This window comes from Tamandua tetradactyla, chromosome 6 (genome assembly GCF_023851605.1).
Source record: "Tamandua tetradactyla isolate mTamTet1 chromosome 6, mTamTet1.pri, whole genome shotgun sequence".
Taxonomy (NCBI): domain Eukaryota; kingdom Metazoa; phylum Chordata; class Mammalia; order Pilosa; family Myrmecophagidae; genus Tamandua; species Tamandua tetradactyla.
The window spans coordinates 75,338,545-75,357,088 of NC_135332.1; the positions used below are offsets into that span (position 1 = coordinate 75,338,545).

At 49.8% G+C, this 18,544-nt stretch overlaps 1 protein-coding gene and 1 long non-coding RNA gene across 4 annotated transcripts in view; one reads left to right on the forward strand and one right to left on the reverse strand.

Moving 5' to 3' along the window:
• The window catches only part of TBCD (tubulin folding cofactor D), a 251,762-nt gene that overhangs the window by 216,226 nt on the left and 16,992 nt on the right, over window positions 1-18,544 (forward strand). For all 3 annotated transcript variants that reach the window (XM_077166310.1, XM_077166311.1, XM_077166312.1), the window contains 9 exons: window positions 2,960-3,043; window positions 3,609-3,767; window positions 3,842-3,980; window positions 7,390-7,511; window positions 8,120-8,197; window positions 9,718-9,807; window positions 10,497-10,584; window positions 17,202-17,314; window positions 18,439-18,523. In XM_077166310.1, the coding sequence (XP_077022425.1) occupies window positions 2,960-3,043; window positions 3,609-3,767; window positions 3,842-3,980; window positions 7,390-7,511; window positions 8,120-8,197; window positions 9,718-9,807; window positions 10,497-10,584; window positions 17,202-17,314; window positions 18,439-18,523 (958 nt within the window). The remainder of the gene's footprint in view (window positions 1-2,959; window positions 3,044-3,608; window positions 3,768-3,841; window positions 3,981-7,389; window positions 7,512-8,119; window positions 8,198-9,717; window positions 9,808-10,496; window positions 10,585-17,201; window positions 17,315-18,438; window positions 18,524-18,544) is intronic.
• LOC143688421 (uncharacterized) lies at window positions 12,623-18,530 on the reverse strand. The gene is made up of 3 exons (XR_013177988.1): window positions 18,407-18,530; window positions 17,184-17,373; window positions 12,623-13,109 (listed from the first exon to the last, which is right to left on the reverse strand). It is a non-coding gene; the product is annotated as an uncharacterized LOC143688421 (long non-coding RNA).

Below are 18,544 nucleotides of genomic sequence, written 5' to 3' on the forward strand. Positions count from 1 at the left end.
TCATGGCTAGAACACTTCCACAGATCCAGGGCTCCCTGTCCTGAGATGTGTGTGCCCGGCAATGCTGTGGTCATCCTCAATCTCTGGTGACATGTTGTGTTTTAACGCCTGTTGTACCTGCCTGTGATGTAGCCACCCCCCCAGCCTATTTGTTTTTGCACAGTATGTCTTTTTCCATCTGTTTGATTTTCAACCCCCTATTTGTGTCTTTACAATTAAAGTATGCCTTTTGAAAACAGCCTATAGTTAGGTTATTATTATTTTTTAATATTTTCCTAATCTCTTCCTTTTAGGTGGAGGGTCAGCCAAATAACTATTTAAAGTTTTTATTGATATGGCTGTTTTTATGTCTGCCATCTCATTTGCTTTCTCTTTCTGTTTTTTGTTCCTCTCCTTTTTGGGAGGTGTTAGGGGAGGTGACTTGAATATTTTTTGAATTCTTTGTTAATTTATAACTGGTCCTCTTTATATTTTTTGGTGGTTGCTCTAGGTTTCACTCTGAGGGTTCACAGGTCGCCCCGGGCTGATGCTGGCCAGGTCGGGCCTCCTGCCCGTCTTCAGGTCCTCAGGTCTCGGGCACTCCTTGAGCCTGTGTTGTCATATTTTCAGAAGTCAAGAGGGAAAAGTGTTCTTTCATATTTCCCATTTCTGATCTGCATTTTTCCTGAAGAGCCTAGTTTTCCTTTGAGATAATTTTCCATCAGCCTGTAGAACTTCGTTTAGACTGAATCTGGTAGTAACAAATTCTGTTAGTTTTATTTTGCCTTCATTCTTAAAGAATGTTTTTGTGGGCTATAGAATTTTGGGTTGACTTTTTCCCCTCTCCTTTAGTACTTTGGGAGTGTCCCAGGCCTCGCTCGGGCCCCCTGATTTCTGAGGAGAAGCCCACAGCCGTGCACCTCTGGGCCCTGAGTGAATGCAGCCTTCGTCCCTGTGGCTTTCAGGACTCGTGCCTCCGGGTCTCAGCAGTTGGACTGTGATGGGCCTAAGCATGATGTTCTCTAAGGATGTTGGAAGGGACATATATAATGTGCTTTTTAAACCTTGAGATGTATTATTTTTACCATATTTGGGACGTATTTGGCTATTATTACTTATATATATTTTTTGGCCCCAGTGTCTGCCTTTCCTCTGATTCTGGGTATCCAGTTGCCCATGTCAGACCTTCTCACGTTGTCATTGAGCCCATTGGGGCTTGGGTTGGTTTATTTCCATCTTGCCCTTATTGCTCAGGCACGTCCATGTTCCAGGTGTGGCCCTCCTCACAGGTGTGGCTTTTCTAGGTCCTTCATGGAAAGGGTTCTCCTGAGCCTCCAGGCTCCCTCTTAGACATGCTACTCACAGCCACTGATTTCTACTGGGCTCCTTGGCTGCTCTTCCTGCATCGTATGCAGCTTAGGTGCTGGTGAGTGACTAGTAGGGTGCTTGAAGATTTGTGGCTCCTTCTGTGTGTCCAACCTTCCCGGCTCTTGGGCTCTCTGGCCCCAGGGGCATCTGTCCACTGAGACTGCCCCTTGGGCTCGGTTTGGACCTGGGGTAGAGAGCCTCAGGAGGAGCAGAGTTGAATGTGGGGCTCACCTCTGGATCCCCCTTCTCGCAGAGACCACAGCCCCCTCCGAGCCTGCCTCCTGGCTGTTGATTTCTGTTTTCTGTTGTCACTGAGGGCTGGTCTTTACAAGATGCTCAGAGATAGCTGGGCATGGGGGTCGGCTCTGCCCCCAGGGTCTGTGTCCCTGGGGCACCTGACCTGCTTGTGTGGCTCCCCCTTCTCTGGCCTTCTGGCCCCTGCCATGTGCCCACTGGCCTGTGAATGGCCCTACCTGCATCAGCGATGGCCCATCTGGAGCAGGGCTCACCCTGTGGGCTGCCTATGCACATATCCTGGGCACACGGGCTCTGGGCTCCTGGCTCTTGGGGAGCTGCTCAGATGCTCCTGTTGGAAATGCCACCAGGAACTCCAGGCCCTGCTGTCTTTGTTCTCTGGTTTGCTGCAGGCCCCAGAGCTTTCAGACCTTCTGGTCCCTCAGTGAGGTAGGCAGTGGATGAAGTCTCCCTCTCCTTTTTCCAGAACCCCATGCCGCTCAGGAGATCATCCCCTGGCTTTTGTGCTGTGAGCTGGTATGACGCGCCCCCTTTTCTGGCCTGGGTTGAGTGCATGTTTGTCCTGAGTTTAAAATCCTGCTTTTGTTCTGGAGTAAAAGCAATAGGCCAATAATAGTGTTGGCTCAAGTTTTCATACTCTATAAGCTTCATTTTCTTCAAAAAGAGCAAAGTTTGAGAAGCTTTGTGTAGAGAGAGAGAAGCAGCTGGGCTGCCTGGCAAAGTCTCTGTCAGTTCTGTGACACGCTGCAGTTTCGAGCACATCTCCATGTAAATCTGTTGGTTCAGTGAAAACCACGGTAGAAGAGCTTTTGGCATTTATCTACAGGAAGGAATTTTTGTGGCATGCGTGTATCTTGTGTTTTAAAAGTCCGTGGGAAAATTAACTTTCTGTTTCTGTGTATACACTTGTGGCGTAGGTTTTGCTGGAACTTGTCCGATCTGTCTATAGGTGTTAAACACAAATCTCTACTTGTGGTACATAATGCTACAGGGATAAAATAGTGCTTGAGGAGGCTGACAGCTACTTGTATTGAGTTTCATAGACTTTGCCACTGAGCGCTAGTACCCTAATCTGTGAAATATGTGCCCCCCCCCGTGTTTAGTCACAGCTGTCCTGTCTCAGTGCCTCTGCAGGGGGGCAGGGTGGGGGTGTAGTCTGCAAAAGGTTCTGGTGATGTCCTCTTCCCCTCCATGGGCAGTAAATGAACCCCTCCAAGAGGTTCCCAGGCCTGTGGCCCCATGCTGGTGGGTGGCGGGGAGTGTCCACACAGCAGTGGTCCATTCAGGAATTCTGCAGTTCTGCGGGGAGTGGGGCTCCTCTAAGCAGAGCCCCTACTGTTTCTCCTTTGCCTGTCAGGGTCCGAGAGGCCACCATGACCAGCCTGATGGAGCTGACACTGCTGCTGGGGAAGACAGAGCCAGGGCTGATTGGAGCCGATATGTGAGTGCCTCTCCTGGACAGGTGCCTGTGCCAGCCCCTGAGGACAGAGGGCACTGTCCCCACTGCCCCCACTCCATATGGCTCCTCCCCAGTGCCTCCCTCGCCCCCCAGGCCTGGTGTTCAGCCTCAGTTCATCCTGCTGCAGTCATTGCCCTGCATCCCTGGGACCCCATTCTGAGGCCTCTGATACCCACCCTGTCTGTGGGGGCCCCGGTGCCCCTCCCTTTTCCCACGCTTGTCTGTTCCCCCTTCCCCTTGCCGTCTTCCCCTCTAGTCTCTCTCCCCTTCTGTCCCAAGGCTTTGGGCACATTTTCTGCAGCTGTTGGTCACACACCTGCTCTTTAAGCTGCAGCCCCTGTCCTCAGGGTTGCAAAGGGAAAGCAGATGAGACCTCTGTGTGCTCTGGGCACAGTGGCAGACAGTGCAGACAATCCGGGGCCAGGGAGAGGTCCTGTGCGAGCCTGTCAGTGCGACAGACAGGGCTGTCAGAGTTTTGGGGGGCTCCAGTGTGCATCCTAGGGTGCCAGTCCAGAACTCAGAACCCAATACCCTGCTCCACCCACAGCTGTGAGCAGGTCCTGTGTTGCCTGGCCCAGCAGGCCAGCGAGAAGATCGATCGCTTCCGTGCCCATGCTGGCAAGGTGTTCATAGCTCTGCTGCACCTCGACAACCCTCCGATCCCCCATGTGCCCCATCGAGTGGAGCTAGAAACGATATTCCCCAGGTACCTGCAGCCCCCACCCCTGGGCCCCCCATCTGCACCAGGAGGCAGGCCTGCTGACGTGCTCTCTCTGGTAGGTCTGATGTGGCCACTGTGAACTGGAATGCGCCATCCCAGGCTTTCCCACGTGTCACCCAGCTCCTGGGGCTGCCCACTTACCGGTACCACGTTCTGCTGGGCCTGGTGGTTTCCGTAGGTGGCTTGACCGAGTCGACGGTAAGGACGCCTTTGGCTCTGGCCTGTCTCTGGCCCTCTCTGATCTGCATGCCACTATCTTTTTCTTGAAAACTCTTCTGTCTGGCACCAGTTTGGTTAAGCTGCCTGCATTTGGCAGGTCTGGCCCAAATAAGGGGCTAGGTCGCAGCACAGAGATGCTGGGGAGCCTGGGGCTGGGCTAGGGGTTCTGGCACAGTGCCTCCAGTGGCCAGTGCACCCCTCTCTTCTCTTTTCTCTCTTCGGGAAAGGTTTGGTTTGGGGTTGGAAGTGGGGCTCTACAATCCAGCGTCTCCCTGCAACCCGGATTGCTGAGGTCCAGGTGCTCCTGGGCAGGGATTCTGCAGGACACCTCAGAGAGCTGTGTGCAGCGTGGCCGGTTCTCAGGGTGGCATCAGCTTCGTGAGCAGGGCAGTGTGTCTTCAGGGCCACTGCACTTATCTTTCCTGGGACAAGGTTGGGAGATGCCAATTTAAATGTGTTTTTGTGCTTCTTCGAAACATCTGAAGTATTGTAAGCAGACACTACATTTTCCCATTATATTTTTAATTGGTGAGTCCTGGTTTATAGGGAACAATTAGTTTTCCTTAAGGAAATTTTGAACCATATACAGAAGTAGAGCAAATATTATAATGAGCTCCTATGTATGGCTTTAACATATGGCTTTAACAGTTATCCCTGACTGGCAGTCTTGTTTCATAGCCCCCATGCATGCACATGCACACACAAATATGCATGTATAGCATGCGCCTGCACACACAGATGCTCACGCACATATAACATGCTCACGCACACACACATACACATGTATACATGAACCTGCACACACAGGTATGCACATATAACGTGCACACACAGACATGCACATATAGCATGTGCACACACAGGTATGCGCATATAATGTGCACACACAGATGTGCACATATAACATGCACACACAGATTCACATGTATAACATGCACATGCACACAGATGCACACAACGCTCATGCACACATAGACACATATAACATGCACACAGAGATACACATAACATGCACACAGATGCACACATATAACATGCACATGCATGCACAGATACACACATATACACACAGATATACACATATAACATGCACCTGCACACACAGATGCTCACGCACAAGTAACATGCACCTGCACACATGCACACACAGATACTGAGGTACAAAAATATGCACACACATAACCTGTACACACATAAATACACATTTTCCTTCTTTTTGGAATGTTTTAAGGCTAATTGCAGAAATTGTATAATTTCATGTTTAAGTACTTTTTTTTTTGTATTTCTTATAAAGGCTTTTTAAAAAGCATAACCACAGCACTCTTATCACACTTAAAGTTCACCCAATTTAATTTCCTCAATTATCTCAATTGAGATAATTGAAGAAATTATCCCTGTGTGTGTGCACATGCTATATGTGCGTGTCTGTGTGTGCGTGTTTAAATTGTTTAAATTACAGCGTGTTTAAATCAGGATGCCTGCCAGGTGCACCACTGGGTGTGGAAGAGATGTTTCGGGAGCCTCCGATACCTCGCCCTCCTCTCACCCCCTCTCACCTCCTCATGACTTTTTTCTCAGTGTCATTTCTTTTTTAGAAAGTGGTCGTTTGTCCTGTTATTTTCCACGTTCTGGGTTAGGCTGGTTGCTTCCCGCCGGGCGTGGCGTTTCTGCTTGCCCCTGCGTCCACCGGAGGCTCTGCTGGTGGCGTCCCTTAGCTGAGTTAGGGCCTCCTGGGCAGCTTCTTCCTCCTCAGTTCTCTGTGTCACAGACTCCCACCACTCACCCTGAATTTCCATCCTCTTTGCTCAGAGGGACAAGGCCTGGGCACCAGCTGCAGCCCGGCTAAGGCTCAGCCCTGCACTGCCTTGCCATCACCGATCTGCAGACGCCCCTCCTGTGCTGCGTGCTGCGTCCGCACTCCAGTTCCCTGTGCAGCCAGCGGGCCCCGGCCCTGCCCTGCACCCCACCATGGGTCCCACCCCTGCACTGGCTCTGCCCCGGCATGGCCTGTGCACCTGCACTTCCGGCTTTGCTTTTTGCTTCCCTCTTTCAGTTCACAAGTTCAATGTACTTTTGTTGTCCAGCATTTTTGGACTTTATCCTGACAACTTTCTCTTTGACCCCTTTTCTTTGTTTCTTTTATGTGTCTTTAGGATCAAGTTTTTGTGTTTTCCTCATTCCCTATTATTTCTCCCAACTGGCTTGGCATTCACACAGCCCCTTTGTATGCTTTTAATTGTGCCTGTGAAATGATTATCTTTACTAGGCCATAAGGTAAAGGAGTGTTTTGGTTCTCCTCGCACACACCGAGGACTGCCCATTGCTCCTTCGTCACCATGAACATTGCCCGGGTGTCTTGCTGCCGGTTTGGGGCCAGGCAGATGCCACAGCACCGCCTTTGCTTCCTAGAGGTGGTAGTGGCTGCTCCGGCACATCCTCCTGGCATATTCTCCTTCTCTTGAGCCTGCTCTAGTGTCTGTAAAGATTTGGGTTTTGCTGTAGTTTGTGTGCAGGGTGCTAGTCTGACAGGTGCTTGCGGGTCTGACAGTACCGTTCCCCAGCTTTGGAGCTGGCATGCAGCTATGGGCCCCAGAAGGCGGCTCCCCTCTGCAGCCCCCATGCAGCCCACCCCTGCCATGGTGCTGTGTCTGTCATCGTCTGTGCACAGCTTTGCATCACTTCCAGTCCACGCCCTCCTCTTGCCACCTTGTGCCCCTACTTCCCCATTCTCTCTAAAGGCTGCAGGTATCATTTCGTTTACTACATCTGCCCTCAGCACTCTTTCATCTGCTTTTGCTTTATTTTTTATTTCTAAACATTCAATTTGTTTTCAAATCTTCCTATTCTTCATCATTTTTCATTGTATGGTTATACCTTGTTTCTTGTATGTTCTTGTTTCTGCCTCAGGCCTTGGGCCTTGAGATGGTGTGGGAGCCCCCAGTGCAGAGCCGGCATCTCTCCTGCCCCCTTTTGAGCACTGGCATCACTCCCATGCCTGAGGCCCTGGGTCCAGCCCCAGGAGCACCCTGGGCCCTGCAGTGAGGCTCTGCGGCCTCTGCGTCAGGCTCTGACAGGAGCCTGCTGGCCGGCTCATGGCTCAGCTCTCTCCTCGGTCCCTTTGCTGGCTGTGTGTCTGTGGGGGGGGGTTCTGTGAGCTTCCCTCCTCCTGGTGAGCCCGGTGATGCCACGGAGTCTCCGTGAGGTGGGCTCGCAAGGTCTCGGCATCTCACCACTCGCCTCTGTCTCGAGATTGCTGTGTGGGGTGCCTTCAGCCTGGACTGGCCCCCCAAGTCTTCTTGGCACTGCAGCAGCTGTCGCTGTGGCAGCCTTGGCTGGGGCAGCAGGTGGCCTTCCTTGCCACCTTTCCAAGAGGGTGTCTCTGCCGCAGGTCCGCTATTCCACGCAGAGTCTTTTTGCATACATGAAGCAGATTCAGGGAGATGTGCAGGCCATGGCCGCCTTCAGTGGAACACTATTGCAGGTCTTCCAGGATAACCTCTCGAATGACAGGTAGGCCGTGTGCTCTTTCCTACCTGGTAAGATCACTTGGGGGGTGAGAGATCACCCTCTCTTCTCTCTGTGGGGTGTCGTGTGACTGGCAGAAACCCAGAGTGGGCCCCTGAACATAGAAGGCAGGGAGTATCACCCACATGGCAGAGTTGGATCCCAGCCTGCACCAGCCACGGCCATGGGTCTGCTGAAGGGCAGTTTTGTGCCAGCGTGGGATGGACAGATTGCCATCGTCCTGAGGCGCCCAGGGAGGGGAGCACCCTCTGTTTCGGGTCACTGCCACCTCCTGGGCTCTGTGCCTGGGAACAGAAGGTGAGCTGTGAGGTCTGCACAGTGGCCCCAGGGATGAAACGAGTGTGGGTTTCCCATTAACATGGAGCCTTTGAGATCAGAACCCCCACCCAGCCAGTGCTGTGGTGGGACCTTGGACCCTCACCTGGGAAATGGGGGGATGGCTCTGGCTGGCTCCGCAACTATTCAGAGTCCACGTGTGCCCGAGGCTACGAGTAGCACCTGGTACGGGTACTCCCAGGGGCTGCCCTGTCAGCACCGGCTCCAGGTGGGTGGCCTGAGCCGTGGGGCAGTGGACTCACTGCTGTCTCCCCCAGGGTGTCTGTGCCGCTGCTGAAGACACTGGATCAGATGCTGGCCAACGGGTGCTTCGACATCTTCACCGTGGAGGAGAAGTGAGGGCTTACGTTTTTCTTCTACTCAGTGCTGCTTTTCTGGTTAAAGTAGATAACATTTTTAAAGAAATGGACTCAGATCCAAGGTCAGAGTTTGAGGAGATAATTTTTCACTGTGACTTGGACTCGTTTCTGTACAATCAATAAATCTAATCAAGAGACATTGTGGCCATCACCCAGAGAGGCCTCTTGCTGTGACACCCAACATCCGGGGGGTGGGCAGAGGCCCATGAAAGGACAGACGGAGGCTCTCCAGGGGCCCACCTGTCCATGCTGTGGTCACAGCTGCTCTGGTTGCTGCCTCTGTCTGAGATGCAGGCAGGACCTGAGCATAAACGGAACTGAGGGCCCTCGGATCCTGTGTGTCTGTCCTGAGTTCTGGATGGGTGTGTGTGGTCTGTTTCTGTATCCCTGAAAATATGCTTCAGCTTTTCTTGGGCACACAGTTAAGTCTTGAACAGAGTCTGGCCTTTTGTATTTTGCTTTTAAACCTGGTTGGGTAGGGTTGTCCTCCCCCACTGCACCTTGCTTTCCACTGCCCTGTGGCTCGCCTGGCAGGTGGAAACAGGCACGGTGGGGTTCCTGCAGTCCTTTTGGAGATTGTCGCCAAGGCCTGGCTATTGCCTCAAATGCACGTGCTACTTGTCCTTGCTCTGTCCTTGCTGTGTCCTTGGCAGGGCCCCCTGGGAAGCCCCCGCCCCTCTGACACTCTGCTCTGTGGACTCTAGCTGTCTGGCCTCCCTGGGCTTCTGGCCATAGGCCCTTACCTTGGGGTGGCTGCCATGGTTTCCCCCATGCTCCCTCCAGGTGCCCTGAACTGGAGCCTAAGGTTGGGGGGGGGGGTGTTCAGGACACCATGGAGCCCCCTCCTCATTACTTCTTGTGCCTTGGTGGTCACGGCCCTTTGTCTCCTGCTGTTCCGAGGGGTCTGTCCAGGGCTGTAGTTTCAGATGGGATAGGAAATCATCTTCACTGGGTGCCTCAAATGCCGTTCCAGATCACTGATTCACATGATTTCCATTTTGATTAGTTAATGGTGCTTTACAGGGTGTAGTTTCTTATACCTAATATTAGACCAATTTTAGCTTTCATGGAATATACCCAATTTGGTGGTGATGAGTGTCCTTTTCATATATTGCATTATTTGACTTACTAAATCTTTTGTTTAAGATTTTTAAATATATTTTCTTGGTTTGAAATTTTCAAAATAAAATGGTGGGACAAAATGTTTCCCGCAACAAATATAGATTTTTTTTTATCTTTCTTTATACTTTTGCCAATTTTGCTTTATGTATTTTGAGGCTATATTTTTTGGTACATGCAAATTTAGGATTGAATCTTATTATTAAATGACCCTTTTACTTTATGGTGATGCTTTTTGCTTTACCCGCTATTTTGTCTTGTGCTAATATAGCTGTACCAGCTACTTTTGAGTTTGTGGTGTATACTTTTTCCCCATTCTTTTACCATCCGTATTTTTAAGGCTTATCACTGGCATGGTACTCTTTGTTTTCTTACAGCCACCCCTTCGCTGTGAAATTGCTGGCACTTTGTAAGGAAGAAATCAAGAAGTCAAAAGACATCCAGAAACTTCGATCAAGCATTGCAGTGTGAGTTTTCAGTGTCACTTGCCTGAGAAAGTAGAGAGAAGGCCTTGGCCCCTGAAAGGCCAGCACAGACTCAGGGATTCTGGGTGGGAGTTTGGAGCATTGTGCCTGAGAGAGGGAGAATTCATTCTAATTCTAACACTGTCTAAACTATTAGTAAGAGGTCAGGAAGCCCAGATCGGCTGGCCGAGCCCGCTGTGACCGCTTCTATCTCCCGCAGGGCAGTCAAGTCCTGCCCTGACCCCACAGTCACCATGGCCAGCGCCATCAGAATGGGACCTTGGGGGGGGGCAAGTTGGGGCCTGCATGGGAGCCAGTTCATGAGGCCCCAAGATGAGCAGTGCCCAGGAGGTGGTGTCCTTCCCTGTGACATGAGAAGATGCAGATGAGTAGATGCTGAAAGGAGAGCGTGCCAACCTGTAGCTGAGCTCCAGACTGCTCCTGCGGCCGGGGTAGGCCAGGCTTATCTCAGGGCCTTGGCGAGTGCAGAGCTGGGCAGTAGTGCTTCCCCGGTTTGCTCTCCCAGAGCACGTGTGTGCACCTGCACCTGCACGCCCGGGCGTGATGGGCCCAGGACGGCCACCTGTGCCAGCAAATCAGTTTTCCCTCGTCAGATTGCCACGGAGTCCTCGGGAGGCTGCAGCACAGAGCCCTTCTCTGACTGATGTTGTGACTGTTGTGGTCTCACATAGGTTTTGTGGAATGATCCAGTTTCCAGGGGACGTGAGAAAGAAAGTCCTTGTCCAGTTGTCTCTCCTTCTCTGCCACCCATTTCCCATCGTGAGTATCTTGCATTTTTTCAAATCATATTTATTGCTTTAGACTTGAACAGCTCACTAACAAAAAGATGAAAGTAAATGTTTTTTGTGACTTTGATGCGATGTAAAGTCTGGCATGGAAACTGGCATGCGTGGTGGGCCTGGCCAGGCCAGGTGGTCTGCTCACAGGGGCCATGTGGTCACACATCTCCAGGTGGCATGCCACAGCCACACCGCAGCTGCACACTCACTCTGCAGACATGACTGACGTGTGGTGAAACTTCAGATAGGAGGTAGGAATTGGAAAATAATGCCCTTGAAGTAACTCAGAAGTCAAAGCTGGTCCTCACAGAAAGGGAGAGAGAACATTGCGAGTGATGTGTTTCTAGCTGAATGGAGTCTGACACTTGGAAAGCACACCGCGTGTGGGGAGCTGCTGCAGGTCTGTCTGTCCAGGTGGAGACCCCTGGCTCCCCTGGATGGGAAAAGCTGACATTCCTTTTGTATCGATCCAAAGAAAGTTCAAAGCAGAGTGGTGGAGGAGTAGAGCACACAGAATTGGAGCACCCCCAGTCAGGTGGCTCCAGTTGCCTGGGGTCGCCCCTCTGAAATTTGTTAGGCTCTTAACACACAGGAACCTCAAAATTGATGGTGGCAGTAGAGTCGGTGGGGAGCCCGGCTCCCTCCCCAGACAGGATCACTCACTTCAGCCCCCCAACTCGGCCAGAGTCCCTTGTGTGCCCCCCACCTGCCGGGGACGCTGGCAGAGGCCCCCCTGGCAGAGCATGTTTTAAGAGCCTGCCTGTCAGTGCATGGGGTGCTGTTTCAGGATTATACTGGCCTGCCTGGAAGACAGAGGTGGCAGCTGCAGAGCACCCCAGCATCTCGGGGTCTCTGACAGCGCTCATGACAAGTCGTTTTGCCACACTGACTCCACTAGGAGGGGAGCTGCTACTTCTGGGGAGGCTAGGCTGAAAGGTTCAGAAAGAATAGTCCCTGTCTTCCATGGTTGTGCCTCTGTGTCGTCAAACACCTCATCTCTTCTGTCCCCACGTGTATCTCGCCGTGGCACCCTAGTTTGAACTGTAGGTGGTACGTGAGTCCTAGTGATGGTGTGGTTGGCACCACCCATCAACTTCTCCCCCAGCTTGGCCTGGGGAGTTTGACAGTTGCTGGCAGCGACCACCCTGGTGTCGCCTCCTGAGTTATGGGGTGACGTCTGATGCTTTCCTGCCCCTACAAGTTGGAGCCCCTCCCAAGAGGGAACCCTGCCCGAACTCAGAGTCTTGGCTGACAACTTCCTCACCTTCTGGGAGGATGAGATGTGCAGGGCCACCCACGTGGGGCATGGAGACCTTTCCCAGGCTCCAGAGGGCTGCAGCTGGGGTGGGTTCAATTGTCTCATTCCACTTTCAGTTTTCAGTGATTGCTTACATTTAATTTGACTTTTGCTTGTAATTTCTTATATTGCTTCTTTTTTTCTTTTCAGTATATAGTTAAAAGTGTTTACCACATTTCTGGTATAAGAATTAAAAGAATTCTACAGGTTACAGAATGTTGCCTATGAAAATACCCTTATCTGCACCTCAAAGGAAAAGTAAATGGGTGGACCAGTGGTTGCTGGCCGGGAGAATGGTTGGACAGATGGATGGGCAGATGGGAGGATGGATAGATAGGCGGGTAGATAGTTGGATGGATGGATGGACAGACAGACGGATGATGTTGTAGACCAACAGGAGGACACAGATGGGTGTTTGGACAGAGGACAAGTGTTCCTCTCGGCCCTGTGTAGGAGGGACAGAGGGACAAGCAGCTGTGGTCCTGGCTGCCTTGCACCTCCTGTCTCTACGTGTGATGTTAGGTGCTGTTTCTCGGAGCTTGGGTGTGCCTTTCTTCTCCAGGCCTGTTTCTTGTGAGTTAATAAATGCTGTAACAAACTCTGCTTCTGTTTTTAAAAAAGTAGATGTAGCACATCTATGGACCAACAACCCTAATTTAGCATTAGCCTGTCTCCTAGCAGTACTGCCCTTGTTTTTATTCTTTTCTTTCTTAACCTTCCTCTCCTTTTAGATAAATTTCCATGTCACTGGACAAAGAGTTCTAACATCTGACTTAGAGAAAAGCATCCTTTTATTCTAGTCTAGGCGAGACATTGTTCGTCTGTCTTGAATGCCTGAAACATTTGAATGTCCCCAGTCATTTAGATGGCTCATCTACACTGCTAACCATCAAGGGTAACAGCCCAGCGCTGGGCTAAATGCTGAAAGTGTGGTCTCTACCTTTTGGGAGTTTATAATCTGACTGAGGGGAGAAAAATATACAACACACTCTGAAGGAATCATCAAGGACTATAACAATATATGGTCTTCAAATAGCATCTGTCCTGTGCATTGCTGGCAGATTCGTCTTCCTCAAACTCTGCTCCGATCGTGCCTTCTGCCTTGTGAAAAAGCCTTTCCAGCCTTACTTCTTGTCACGCTGAGTCCAAGCATCTCTGCTGTTTCTCGGGACCTCCTTAATCTGGCTTCACCTCTGTGTTAGGGTTCTCTAGAGAAATAGAACCAACAGGAGAGATCTGTAAATAGGAGATTTATAAAGGTGTCTCATGCAGCCTTGGGAATGGAAGAGTTCAAAGGCCGCAGGGCAGGCTGTGAATCTGGTGGCTCCCATGAAGGGAGGGTCTCGACTAACTCTACAGGAGAGGCTCGTGGCTGAAGAAGCAGTGAAAGAGGCTCTCTTCTTCCTTAAAAGCCTTCAGCTGATCCAATTATCCCTCTGTGGGAGACACACCTTAGTTGAGCATAGATGTAATCAGCCACAGATGCAATTAATCAACCGATGATTTACTCAACCAGCTACAAACTATCCTTGCAGCAATGGTCAGGCCAGTGCTTGTCTGACCAGACGACTGGGCGTCATCACTTGGCCAAGCTGACACCAGAACCTGATCATCACAACCTCATTTACCCAGATTTATGTCCAGCTCTTCCCCCTTCTGCACATCAGTGGGACAGACTGTCCCCAAGCTGTTCTCAGCTTGCCTGTGGGGCACTAGGCCCCTTTCCACCTCAGCTCCCAGCCTTTTGGAATCATACCCATAATTCAACATTCTATAGAGAAATGATGAACTAATTCCTCCTTGAAGCTGTTGTTGCTGGGGCAGATCATACTGATCTTTCATTTCTTTTAATACTAGTGTGATGCCCATAACCTTCTAATTCAGTTTTGAATTCTGGCCTTTTCCCTTATTACCTGAGTGATCACGGGAAACAAGTCTCACTTCTCTAAGACAGGCTGTCTGAATGATAAAATTGAGCCACTTTGCAAAATTACTGTGAGAGCCAAAGATAATACATTTAAAGAATTGAGACTTGTGCTTGACTAATTAGCATTAAATAGCTTCTTTGAAACATCAAAGTGATGGTTACACAACATTGGAATGAATTAAACAGCACTGAATTATATATTTGAATGTGTTTAAAGGGGAAATTTTAGGTTGCATATATGTTACTAAAATTAAAAAAAGTTAAAAAAAACCCATGGAACTGCACAACAAAAATAGTGCCCCGTAAGTTAAACCATGGACTTAGTTAATATTGCAGTTATAAAAAAACTAGCTTTCATTAGCTGTAACAAATGTACTACACCAATCCAAGCTGTTAAAGTGTTAATGCGGGAATTCTGTATTTTATGCATGATTTTTCTATAAACCCACAACTTCTCTGTGCTGATTTTTACATGATTTTTCTATAAACCCACAGCTTCTCTGTGCTGGTTTAAAAGTATGTATGCCCCCTAGAAAAGCCATGTTTTAATCAAAATCCCATTTCATAAAGGTAGAATAATCCCTATTCAGTACTGCATGTTTGAAAATGTAATCAGATCATCTCCTTGGATGCTGTGATTTAGTCAAGAGTGGTTGTTAAGCTGGATTAGGTGATGACATGTCTCCACCCATTTGGGTGGGTCTTGATTGGTTATTGGAGTCCAATAAAAGAGGAAACGTTTTGGAGAATGGGAGATTCAGAAGGAACAGCACCACAAAGCAGAGAGTCCATGAGCCAGCGACCTTTGGAGATGAAGAAGGAAAACGCCTCCCAGGGAGCTTCATGATACAGGAAGCCAGGAGAGAAAGCTAGCAGATGATGCTGTGTTCACCATGTGCCCTTCCAGCTGAGAGAGGAACCCTGACGGTGTTCACCATGTGCCTTTCCAGATGGGAGAGACACCCTGAACGTCATCGGCCTTCTTGAACAAAGGTATCTTTCTCTGGATGCCTTTAATTGGACATTTCTATAGATTTGTTTTAATTGGGACATTTTCTCAGCCTTAGAACTGTAAACTAGCAACTTATTAAATCCCCCTTTTAAAAGCCATTCCGTTTCTGGTATATTGCATTCCGGCAGCTAGCAAACTAGAACATTCTCCAATAAAAAATAAACACAAATAAAGATAAAAAAGCACTGCAAAAATAATACATTAAAGGCAATAAGATGGAAAGTGACTTTCCTACTGTCTTTACATTTTTTTGGCTCATGAGCAAGATTGTACATTTCCTGGACTTAGGAAAAATATTTTGGGGAATTCACATTGCCTAGCCGATAAATACTTACTAAATACTTGATAAGTGGTTAAAAGTCAAGTTCTATGATTCAGATTGAGAGGCAGCATAATGAATGGAGCAGGTCCAAGACTCTGTTATAAAACAAACCCCAGCTTCGTCCCTAACTATTGTAAGGTTTTGAACAAGTTATCTCACTTGCTGTGTTTCCTCATCTATAAAGTGGGAATGTCATTACCTGTCTCACAGGATTGTAGTGAGGATTGCATGTGTTGATATTTCTAGAATTAGTATTTGTGGTATGGACTATTTGTGCTTACAGTGGTGATTAGTAAATGACAGGCACTGTATCAGAGGCAGGGTTGGATGTTGTTTCTTCCTGTCCTGTCTCATGATCTTCTCTCCTACCCTATGATTTTATCGTCTTGCAATTTTGTAGACACGGGTGGAACGTCCCTTCTAAGTGTCGGTCAGGTTTACGCTGACCAAGGCGCTTAGCGGGACTTCTTCTGGCAGGATGGTGGGGATCTAGCACTCACGAGATGGGGGTGGGCCCGTGGCCACTGAAACATGCTGCCGTGTGTGATAAGCCACCATGTGGGCCAGTATTTAAAAGCTTTACTTTTATATGCTTCTGCTTTAAAATTTTCGGTAGTAATTTTATTCAAAATACATATTTGTTCATTTTTCTGTGTGCATTTTTATAAATATCTACCCAATAGGATATTGGTATGTTGGTATAAAGATTTGATGGCTGGAATTTACTTTTTCAAGTTTTCTTAGGGTTTATTTTCATCATAGTATGTCAACTACTTTACCATCCTGTGCTGTTGTATTGTTATCATTGGTACTAAAAATGATGCTGCATGTTTAAACATATATATGTATATGTGTAATTATATTGTGTTTCATATTTTTCAAGGCCCTGGTCTCCAATCTTTCATAATCTAGTAAATTAAAAAAAAAAGTAGCTGTGTAAAACATATTTGCTCTTTAGCTCAATTGCTTTGTTAACCATATTACTGCTAAATGATCTTTATAAAGAGCTCTGTGCCAAAGAGAATTACCAGAAAATCATCATTTGGTTCTAGAATCTGTATCTTGCACTGCACACATGAGGGCTGAGGATCCTCATGAGCCGGCTCGGAAGCCAGGCGTGGGTGGCCTCTGCCGCGTGGCCCGTGTGCTGGCCTGTGCCCGCCGTGGCTCTCTCACCTGGTTGAGTGTGCTGGCTCACATGGGGACTTAGGGCGCCCACCCAGCCCCAGCTCATCAGGCTGTGGAGCCCTGCAGGAACCCACCGGGCTACGCCTGCCCTGGGGCAGGGTCCAGTTGTCTTCTGCCTAGCTTCTTCTCTAGGGCAGCAGACAAGCTGGGCAGATGCTCGGGCTCAGGTGTTTGTGTGAAGTGGGAGGCAGGCCTTGCTGCAGGCTGTGCTAGGGTGGGCCCTGCAGGCTTGAGTTCAGGGGCTCATAGAAGTATCAGGTAGAAGCTCAGCTACACCTGGGGGGTGGGGGTGGGCAATGCCAGGCACCTGAGATCCCCACCCCCGGAGTTAAATTCCTAGAATTCTGTTTTTCCTCTAGCTGAAAAAAACTTCTTGGAATGATCGATGTAAAAATAGCATTTACTTGGTTCGGTGGTTCTCTGAGTACAGGATTGCAGCCTCAGCACCTGGGGTGGGGGCTAGTTAGAAATGCAGGTTTCTGGCCCCACCCCATCAGAAATTCCAGGGTGGGCCCTGCACTGGGGCTTTGACAGGTCTCCAGGGACCTGAGCCCCCTGGCTGAAGAAGTTGGCTTTATCCCCAGGGACCAACAAGAAAACTGGTGAGATTGGTTTCCTGACAAAGGGCCAGGTTTCTACTGAAGCATTCAAGTAGGAACAGCAGGCCTGGCTCTGACTGCACTTGGCCACCTGTGCTTGGTCACAGTTCCTGTCCTGGCTAGGCTTTCTGGCTGGATTCAGAACTCGGGGTCCCAGCCCTTGCTCATACTGTACACAGCCCCATCCCCACCCTGGGCCTCTGCTCCCCTCGGGGCCCTGGGCCTCCCACTGACCTCTGGTCTCTGCCCCAGATCCGGAAGGCCACGGCCAGCCAAGTGTACGAGATGGTGCTGACCTATGGCGATGAGGTGATGGACGCGGCAGCTCTGGACGAAGTTCTGGCTGTGCTGGGTGACACGGCCTGGTGAGTGCTTGGCTCCTCCGCGTTCCTTGAGGGTCCACTGTGGTTTTCTTGGGGTCCCCCTAGGGATGCTCAGAGTTATCTATATTTCCTTTCAGCTCTTAAATACCATTTTATGATAAAGAGCTTTGAAAGTCAAATCATGGCGAAAAAGGAAAACCTCATAATAAATTCTGTGACCCCTTCCCTGCCTGTTCTGGCCCACTCCCAGCTCTCCCGGGCCTCCTTTGGGCATTTCCACGTCTCTGAGCCACAGATTTTCCTTTTGTGTTTGTGGGGTGGATCCCTCATTTCTTCGATTCCTGGTTTGCTTGTGGGCACACCCCTTAGTTTGATGGAGCTTGTCCTCTGGCAGCTTCCTGAGAAAGGGTTCAGGGGAGATTTCTGGAACATTTGCCTGGGTGTAGAGTCTGGGGTTAGAAATTGACTCAGCAGAAGGGTCCGGGGAACAGAAGAGAGGCCCCAGAAGGGAAACCACACACACGGTGATGGTGACAGTGCAGGGGTGGGCGCACTGCGAGGCATGTCCTGTGCCGGTGTTGCTTCCGTGGGGCCACGCAGCCTAGCGCCCTGCGGCTCCTCAGCTGTGGTCCTCATGCCCCCACGGGACCCCTCACCATGGATGTGGGCAAATTTCCCCCACCTTAGGAGCTCCTTTGGGCTCTTCTTTTTATCCCATGATTATCTGAATTCTCTCAAGGACTTTATCCTTTCTTTGATAATTTTTACCACTGTTTCCTGTTCTTTCTGTCTGAAATATGTAAGGGTTGGATATCGGGCCTCCTGGATGGACACTGTGGTTTTCCCATCTTTTCTCTTACTGCCCCATTCATGCAGGCTTTTGGTCTAGCCCACCCGTGAGGCCCTTGGTCTCTCCACTCCCCCTGGGCCCTAGGGAGCTGTGCCTGGCTCTGCTTGCCCCCGTCTTCTTCTGTGTTCCCAGGCGCAGACATAGAGCTTCACTGAAGGTGGAGTCTTTCAAGAAAAGAGGGGGTATCTTCAGCCCAGAGACCTGCTTTGCAGTTTCTTGCCTCTTCTTCCCTAATATCTCACTATTTAAGATACCTTGGGTTTACTGGAGTTGGTAAAGCTCACCTGCTGGGTCTGACGGCCTCTCCTCCCCACAGGGACGCGGAGCTCCAGGTAGTGAGAGGCCAGCGGAACCGCCTCTGCGACCTCCTGCAGGTGCCACGGCCACAGATGGTTTCCAAGGTAACCCCGGCTTCCATCCAC